This window comes from Diachasma alloeum, unplaced genomic scaffold (genome assembly GCF_001412515.2).
Source record: "Diachasma alloeum isolate Michigan unplaced genomic scaffold, Dall2.0 Dall_scaffold_01737, whole genome shotgun sequence".
Classification (NCBI taxonomy): Eukaryota; Metazoa; Arthropoda; class Insecta; order Hymenoptera; family Braconidae; genus Diachasma; species Diachasma alloeum.
In genome coordinates this window covers 80,597-90,234 of record NW_021681824.1, presented here as the reverse complement: position 1 = coordinate 90,234, position 9,638 = coordinate 80,597, and the positions used below count along the sequence as shown (strand labels likewise).

At 41.2% G+C, this 9,638-nt stretch overlaps 1 protein-coding gene and 1 long non-coding RNA gene across 2 annotated transcripts; one reads left to right on the top strand and one right to left on the bottom strand.

The window, feature by feature from the left end:
• Window positions 1-547: 547 nt before the first annotated feature.
• Window positions 548-892, top strand: LOC107046700 (ribonuclease H1-like). The gene has a single exon (XM_015269376.1). It carries the CDS (start codon window positions 548-550, stop codon window positions 890-892), a length of 345 nt encoding a protein of 114 aa, XP_015124862.1.
• Window positions 893-6,793: 5,901 nt separating this feature from the next.
• Window positions 6,794-7,427, bottom strand: LOC107046703. The gene is made up of 2 exons (XR_001461594.1): window positions 7,342-7,427; window positions 6,794-7,164 (listed from the first exon to the last, which is right to left on the bottom strand). It is a non-coding gene; the product is annotated as an uncharacterized LOC107046703 (long non-coding RNA).
• Between the last annotated feature and the right edge of the window lie 2,211 nt (window positions 7,428-9,638).

The window sequence follows — 9,638 nt, the reverse complement described above, 5'->3', positions numbered from 1 at the left end:
AAAAAATTAGAATTAAAAAAATATTCTTTATTTTCAATGGTATAAAATTATGCCTGCTTTAATCAAACGAAAGAAATTACATGTACGAGAATGTTCACACAAGCGAAAACAATTTCTCAAGAAATATCGCGAAACCGAGCAGGCGCGAAAAGCAAAGACCGATACTGGCCAGACACTGGTGCCAACTGTCCCAAAAATGATCTCATCCTGCGGGGAAGACTCTCAGGATGATATAACTTCGAAGTGGCAAAATAGTGGTCCACCCCTTCCCCTCTAAAAATAGGTCGTTCTCGTACCACTCGGAGAGCAGGCAACCGTTGGAGACCCTGGCNAAAAAAATATAAAAAGGGTTTTCTCATCTCCATAAGGGATAACCAAGCAAATCTCCTGTTGCAGAGATATGGAGAGACCGGAAAATCACCAATTGACTCCCGAAACCTGGACCACTGTGTATATTGACGGATCATGCTCCCACGACGGAACTGCCGATGCCACTGCAGGAGTAGGAGTTTGGTTTGGGAATAGACATCCTTTGAACACTTACAAAATGCTTACAGAAGAGCGTGCTACTAATATCGTTGCAGAAACCGCTGCAGCTTTCGAAGCTTGCAAACTCTGCTTGAGGCACGATATAAATCACGTCAAGTTAATAACCGACTCTAAATACCCCATCAGCTGCATGACAGAACATCTCCCAAAGTGGAAGGCCAACGGATGGCTGAACGCGAAAAATCGACCGGTCGTAAATCAAAAACTGTTGAAGGAACTCGATGCGTTCCAACAGCAACTAGAGATCCAATTCGAATATACACCTGGGCATCAAGGGATTTACGGCAATGAGAAGGCCGATGAATTAGCAAAAATAGGGTCGAAAATCTACCCATCAACCTAGACAGAACCAAAGTTGTCAAATCCGGAAAACTCACTCTATAACCCTAAAGACCTCAAATAATTACTAATCTATTCATTCTTTTTTTTTTTGGACCCACCAGTCTTGACTACAAAATGAAGGACATCGGCCTAATTCTCGTCACCTGGATTGCCATATGGCCATTCATGAAAGCCATGGAAACAAATTGGGTCTATCAAAACCACCCTATCCCTCACAATCCTGGGATATATTACGAGAAAATCGACCAAGTCAGAACTATCAACCGGAATTGGCGACTCTTGATGATCATTGACGTACAAGGGCTATCCGGCCAATCACTCCCCGGACAAGACATATTGGAAAAAGTGTTTGAAGACTGCATGAAGAGCCAAAAATAAAAGTTCTGCCACCAGACTTTAGGGTTCGACAGGATAAAAGGGCTCGACCGAGAACTAAAACATATTCAAGACCATGCACGACAAATCCTACAAACAACACGTGAAGAACCCCGTGACCACCACCGTTCCAGCAGAGCACCGCTCTTAGGTTTTATCGGAAACCTCGCCAGGGATGTGTTTGGGACCATGGACTACAACGATCATGAACACATCACCAAGGAAATCGATCGTCTATACCAAGACCAACGACAGATCACCCACCTAATCGCGAAGTCAACCCACCTCATTCAAGCAGAAATAAACATGATGAAAGAAATCAACAACAAAAACATCATAAAGATTAGACAAGCAGAACAACAGCTCGACCTCTTGACCAAGAATTCGAACAACATGGTCAACTACATCAACTCACTAGAGTACACACAACATCTATCACAGATTGCAATCGACGTTGAGTACGCAGCCAGGAAATACCTCGATACCACGCACAAGGTTGTACAGGCAATGGAAGACGCTAAACACGGGAAACTGAACCCCATGTTAATCAACAATGAACAGATTAAAAGTGCCGCACAGGAAATAGAGCGGGCTGCCGGAGACAGCATCTTCCCCCTCAGCAAAGCCAAACTCGACATTAACCTCTTAGCACAAATCAGCAAGATGGAGACCGGGTATCACTCAGGAAAATTCCTAGTCATCCTGAATATTCCATTACTAGCCAGGGAACATCTTGACCTGTACAAGACGATATCCTGCAAGGTGCCCCATACTGTTCAAGGGAACCGATCGGTAGCAGCATACATTCAACCTGAAAAAGAATACATAATGTCATCAATGTTCAGCACAAAATTTGCACTCATCGACGAAAATTACCTCAGAACATGCATCCCTTTGGAAAACTGCTTAGCGTGTCCCCGCGGAATACCCCTGCAAAAGCTTGGGACAACCCCAACTTGCGAATATCAACTACTTACCAACTCCGATCTCGAACCCACATCAGAAGTATACAATAACTGCAACATACGGGTTAGCAAGAACTTGGACACTCAGTGGACCAAACTGACAATCGGTGGTGAATGGTTGTATTCTGCTCTGGAACCTGAACGATTAGAAATAACCTGCTTGGGTCAAGAAGTTCCACCAATCATCATTAATGGTACCGGGCTACTACAGCTAAACCCTAAATGCTCTGCTGAAACCAAAACCATCATCCTGGAAGGAACCGGTCTAATCGAGTCGCAACTACCAATGATTCACGGGCTACCGACCACCATGAACATCACCAAAATAGCCCCAAGTCTGAGTGAAACTCCTAGAAGGATGGGAATGTTGACTCAAGTCGATCATGATATCCTTCCGAATGTAGAAAACTCGCACACTTTTGATGAATCCCTGCAACAAATAATTGATGCTGCCGAAAAGATAGGACTTCATCATCAGGAAGAATATACTCACCAATTATTCACGGCCGCCAACCTTGGGATCACCGGAATTCTAACGACAATCGCAATTGTCAGTGGAATCATGGCTTACAAAAGGGGTGTAAACCTCTTCTCTTTGCTGAGCTGTCGTTGCCACAGAAGAAAATCAAAGACGGCCCGAAAGAATACAAACCATCAAGGAGCCCAGCAGGACCCAGAAAGATTGGAGGAAATACCTCCAATGCCAATCGCTACACCTGTAAGAAGAGCTCCCCCTCCTCCAAACCGAGCGCTGCCGGCACTCCCTGCCCCAGAATTGCCAGCACCCCCATCTGCCGCTGAAGAGAGAGCCCTCCAAATCTTACCATCCGAGGGACGGCCTAGGTCAGGAGTGACCATCAATTATATCTAAAGGGAGTATATACCTACCCTGATGTATGTCGTATATGAATATGGATGTGCTGGTATATTAGTACGTACGTACTCACGTATTTGCATATACACGCATATATATTTCTATATAATTCTTCTTTTATATATTCCTAACCATATATTTCTCTATATAGTTTTCATGAAAATTCTGAGTATCCGACTCAACTCTCTTCAATAATAATTCATAAATCAATAATAAGGGGTGAAAACTAGGAAATAATGGTTATAACAAAAAAAAAAAAATTAGAATTAAAAAAAAATATTCTTTATTTTCAATGGTATAAAATTATGCCTACTTTAATCAAAAGAAAGAAATTACATGTACGAGAATGTTCACACAAGCGAAAACAATTTCTCAAGAAATATCGCGAAACCGAGCAGGCGCGAAAAGCAAAGACCGATACTGGCCAGACACTGGTGCCAACTGTCCCAAAAATGATCTCATCCTGCGGGGAAGACTCTCAGGATGATATAACTTCGAAGTGGCAAAATAGTGGTCCACCCCTTCCCCTCTAAAAATAGGTCGTTCTCGTACCACTCGGAGAGCAGGCAACCGTTGGAGACCCTGGCACTGCTTACATTTGCCTAAGAAAAGTTAATCGCGTCTTCAATTACTCCGCTCGCAAAATTTAGAAATTCTCCTCCTCGCGCGTAAAACCCACCTCTGGACAAAGCAACCTCCACACCTTTTTGCATGAGCAGGAAACCAGGGATAAAATTCTCTAGGACTAGGCGGACGGGCCACGGTGCGGACAACCTTTTTCCCGCATTTATCACAAGCAAATAACTTGTCCAGACCCAACACTCGTAATTTATCCCATTCGACATCGCACTTGTCCAGAATGTCACAAACTAAGATTCGGTTAATTCGCTTTACTTCTGTCATGAAAACTAGTCCATGTTGGGAATTTTCGTTCCGATCAGACCGTTCTAAATCCAGAAATGCATGAATCATCTCATGCAGGATGATCCGCACTAATACTGACCGGCACAAACCCGCCGAAAACATGAACTCTTGCAAGTAAATCACTTTGTTCATGAAATCGGTATATCCAAAACAATCTTTCCTGCGCCTACTATCTCGGCGGAAGGTATATCCCCGAACCGCTCCACCGAAAAACTCCACATTCAAGAACCGAATCAATTTAAATATGTCTGGTTTATCTCCCAGCACCATCCCCACAAACGGTAAAAGCCCCGGAGGAATGGGAACACCCCCAGGGCCCGGTTCATCACACCTCCGCAAAAGGACCCTCAACTGTTTGGGGGCATTCCTCACTCGCCGACCCTTATTAGGCATCTTACACGCAAAAACAAACTCTGTCACAAGATTACTGGACTGAACCGACACCTCTGACAGTTAGCGACGGTCTGAATAAAAACTCTTAGACATAATGACAAGACGGTTATGAGAAAGATTTGAATCGAGACGAATGATAAGAATTGAAACCTGAGGATCCTGCACAGCAACACAAAGGCAACACACGATACTCTGATAAGCACCTAATCACCAGAGAGGCTACTCAATAACCCTCGGAACCAAGTAGAAGCTCAATTCCGCAGTAGACATTCCAAGAAATCTACAAAGTAATCATTCCGGAACAAAAGTTTGTCACCCTAAAATCTCAAACCTTATCTCTTCTTAGAGGAAACTTATAAATCACGAATAATCAAGTTCACTTCTCAAAATCAAAATCCCACAGGAATGAGATAATGATTCTGAGCGGGGGCTGTGATGTCCAAAACCTCTACAAGATTGGTTTTGACACGATCATTCTATATTAATAAAGCCAAACTCCGTGAGCCATAAGCTCAAAACTGCAACATCAGCAGCGCGCAAGACAAAACACCGTTGAATGCCCTGTTCATGGTCACGGATTGACGCCAATCGGACAATGAATCAGCAGCAAAAGAATCACGCGCTGCCAAAACCGCTGAAATGACAGTTTCTACCCCCCGTTAATAAAGAGTAGGAATATCACGCGATGATCTCCACCAATCAGGTGAGAGTTCTGCCACTCCCAAAAACCAACGCGCTCTGGAAAGAAGAGCGACGAAGCCAGTTTTGCAACCAACCGCAGAACGTTTGACTTGACTTGGTGGAAATCAATTGCGGAATTGATCAGATCATTTCGGACCTCCCATACTATCACGCGAAAATTAATCGGTATAGTGCGCGGTAAACTATTCGAAACAGTAATAGCCGAACGGTCGAAATTGAACAGGGACATGGAGTCCTTTAATCAAAAGTAGCAATATTTCTTGCATATTAAGAGGACTGGTCAAGCAGTGCTGTGTGTGTGAGCATTCTCAACCAAAAACAATAACTGAAAATCTGTGAAAATTAACATTAAGCAAGTGGATGAACGCGATGCGATAAGAAGTATCCATAAAAGAATCAAAGAAACTCCGATTCTGGTGGAGAAGGAAGATTGTATCCCCGAAGGATCCACAACTGGGAACTCAAGGAATAATTCTAAACAACATTAACCTTTGTGAGTTACAAGAAAATACTCTCCAAAATTCTGAAACCCAAATGGATCAACCTACAAAGTTTCTCAGGAACTCTCTAGGGATTTCCATTCCATTAATTAATTATTTTTATTTGCAAGTAAATCTAGTATGATCAAGAGGAATTCCAATTGTAATTAATCGAGAATATAAAAATTAATATCTACTTTAACCGTAACTCGAAATCTTTAGATTCCATCATCCTAAACTTCCTCCCTCATTCCTCATCTTTGATCTATAGTTTTCAACCAGGTAAGAACGAAAAAGCAAACCTAGCGTCGTGTAAAAATAATCTCCAAAAATATAAGAATATTTAGCTCCATTCTGCATTGCAACTTTAGCTTGTCATATTGTTATACTAAAGATTCTAGCTCCTATTCTCCGCACTTTAAAGGTGTCCTCCGACGCTGAAACGCCTCCGGACATAACAATAAGTTTATTAGAAATTCATCCAGTTTGTAGTCCAAATTTTAAATTTTTGAGTCAAGAGTTATTTTGAATAAAAGGGTTAATGTGCTCTCCTAAGCACTGGTGTTTGGATTTATTCACAAATAAACCTTCAATCCAATTATCCTATCATTGAACGTGTCAACATCGATGGAGTCCTCATCAGAGGTTTAGCGGCTAACGGATCCACACTTGAAAGTTTGGCGCTCAATATTCCAAATGGCGCTACTGTCCTCCTAGTATCTTGGATAGGACATAACAGAAACTGGCTCCGATACCATGTACCATGATGCCCGTCATGGTATCATGGTATACCATTTTTCACGCGAGGAATGAAGGGAATATCCTAAACATTCATTATCTTCGGATAACTTTATGAAATATTTTAATGCTTTTCTTTCCTGAAAATTGCATTGATTATATGGCTTCTATCAGCAGCTGAAATTTTTTCAATGAATCTCCCATGACAATAAAAAAAGTTGGTTTAAAAAAAACGTCCGTCTCTGTCCAGTACGAGTTTTAACTTATCGCTTGTCATTATTGATGCCGTTTGACCATGGAGAATAGAGCCCAGGAGGTCGAACATTGGTTACGATAATGCGCCTGAAACCCGGTTTCAAATACCTCGAGGGCGCTAGTGTCACATCACTATCGGCCGCTTGGAGGGGATATATGGGACGGGTGGTAGGGCGCATACTGTTTTGCAAGCCAAGTTGTCAACATTCTTTATTAGAAATAGGCAAGAAAGAAATGCTATTGATTTACATAAATAAAGTTTGTAACCGGAGAACAAAGAGAATGAGTTCTCAGCCATTGATGAGGACGAGGCCACTGAGTCACCTGAATTTAAATGGATCTGACTGTCTGACCCTCTCGCGAGAGGAGATGTTGCGAATAGATCAGATTCTAATTGGACTTCTGGCTCCAATAAGTCTGATCTGATGTGAATTCGATCGTCTGCCTCGTTTGATGCATCTATGGCTAATTTGGAAGCCTGAATTTCTAGTTGGTCGATAATGACATCTGGTATGCTTGGCTCTCCTTTTCTCACCTCTTGGGGATTCGCTGGTCCAATGTTCTCTTTCTATAGATTGACAAAACATAAAGAATTGAAAAAAGGTTTCAGAATACTTCATTTATAATGCTAATTTCTTAATTTGATAGTAATTTTACCATGGAAAAAAAACAAAAAAGATGACTAATTGCATTTATTTTTCTAGCTAGTTTTAGATTAATTTTCGTAGAACAACTTGTTACTTACCTCACAGATATTGTCTTCAGGACATACGATATTGCCTTGGTTATTTTGTGGAATTGCACTTGGCTTTATGGTGATTCTTCCTCGGTCCATGGTGTNTCATAAAAATACTAACGGTTTGTGGAAATCCAAACATTGCTTTATTTTGTACCCCATGTTGTTTATTTCTCTTTTTATCACTTGCACTTCCCGAATTACAACCGGTGAATGAGCACACACTCCTCATACGGCGGGGGGGGCCGTTCGTACTTCCACAACTGTACACCTCCACGACTGTCCACAAACTTGGTGAAAAATGTGAGGGAACAACTGTACATAACCACGACCGTACACCGTCCTTGCGGTCGGTCAAACAGTGTCGGTAGAGTAGAAATTGCATTTGTTTTATTTGCAGTCGATATCAATTATGGATGGCGCCATGTGTCCCACTATAGCAGAAATGATCGTCCGCGATTCTACCGGGTGTCCACTATTAATTACACGCATATGTATCCCAAGTAGACTCTTTTGAATTAACACTGCGTAGCGCAGTCTCATTTGAATTGAGATATCAATCTCATATCATTCAATTGTTCAATAAAATTGAAAATGCAAATAAACTTACTGTGAATTTAATGGGAACCTCGAATTACATTTGTAATCGAATTACTTGAAAATTACTAAATCTATGTGATGTATAAAATGTCTTTGGGAGAGATTTGATTACACTGCGTATATGGGTGGAGGGGGTGGTGAGCGGTTAGAGTTGAATAATAATATTAAGTATTTTTTATAACATTTTTTTCTCTTTTGTAGCAGCGGGTGGAGGGGGGATGGGTGAGGGGTTAGAGTTAAATAATAATATTAATTATTTTTGATATTTTTTTTTGGAACAGAGGGATGGAGGGGGAGGGGACGATGGGGTTAAAGCCAAACAATAATAATAATAATTTTTTTGACAGAGTAGAGAATTGGGGTCGGGTGCATCACCGGGCCAACTTTCTACTCTCTACAGAAGTAGAGAGCAGAGAGTTCGCCCGGTGACTCACCCGCCCCAACTCCCTACTCACTACAAAAGTGGAGAGTAGAGAGTTGGCCCGGTGGCGCACCCTACCCCAATTTTCTACTCTCTCAAGAAGATAATAATTATTATTATTATTTGACTCTAACCCCTTTGCACTATCCCCCTCCATCCTTCTGTTCCAAAAAAATACATCAAAAATAATTAATATTATTATTTAATATTCCAACCCCTCACCGCCCCCCCACCACCCCTCTGCTCCAAAACAGAAAATTTTTTTATCAAAAATAATTAATAATATTATTTGGCTCTAACCCCTTTGCCCCCTCCCCCTCCTCTACTCTGTTCGAAAAGAGAAAAAATTGTTATAAAAAATAATTAATAATATTATTTGGTTCTAACCCCTTCGCCCCCTTCCCCTCCGCCCCCCTGTTCCAAAGAAAAACATCAAAAATAATTAATAATATTTTTTGGCTTTAAGCCCTTCGCCACCACCCCAACCGCCACTCTGCTCCAAAAGCGAAAAAACATTATAAAAAATAATTAATATTACTATTTAATATTCTAAGCCCTCCCCCCCCCCCCACCCGCCGCCGCCCTGCTTCAAAAGAGAAAAAACGATATAAAAAATAATTAATATTATTATTTAATATTCTACCCCCTCACCGCCCCCCCGCCGCCCCTCTGCTCCAAAAGAGAAAAAACATTATAAAAAATAATTAATATTATTATTTAATATTCTACCCCCTCACCGCCCCCCCGCCGCCCCTCTGCTCCAAAAGAGAAAAAACATTATAAAAAATAATTAATATTATTATTTAATATTCTAACCCGTCACTGCCCCCCCCCAACCGCCACTCTGCTCCAAAACAGAATTTTTTTTTATCAAAAATAATTAATAATATTATTTGGTTCTAACTCCTTCGCCCCCTCCCCCTCCGCCCCTCTGTTCCAAAAGAGAACAAATTGTTATAAGAAATAATTAATGATATTATTTGGCTCTAACCCCTTCGCCCCCTTCCCCACCGCCCCTCTCCGTCAAGAAAGAAAGAAATGTTATCGAAAATATTTAATGTTACTATTTGGCTTCAACCCTTAAAAATGGAAGTTTTCACCCTTTCCCAAACGAAATAAAAATTATTAACGAGTTCCCCAAACAATTCCTAGTAAATGTATATAATTTTGGTCTCCTTCTGTAATACTCGTTCGCCGAATAAACGTATTTTCTAATTTAATTAATAAAGATAATGATGTCCTAAACATCCCCAATCCATTCCCAAACGATTATCATCAACGAAAA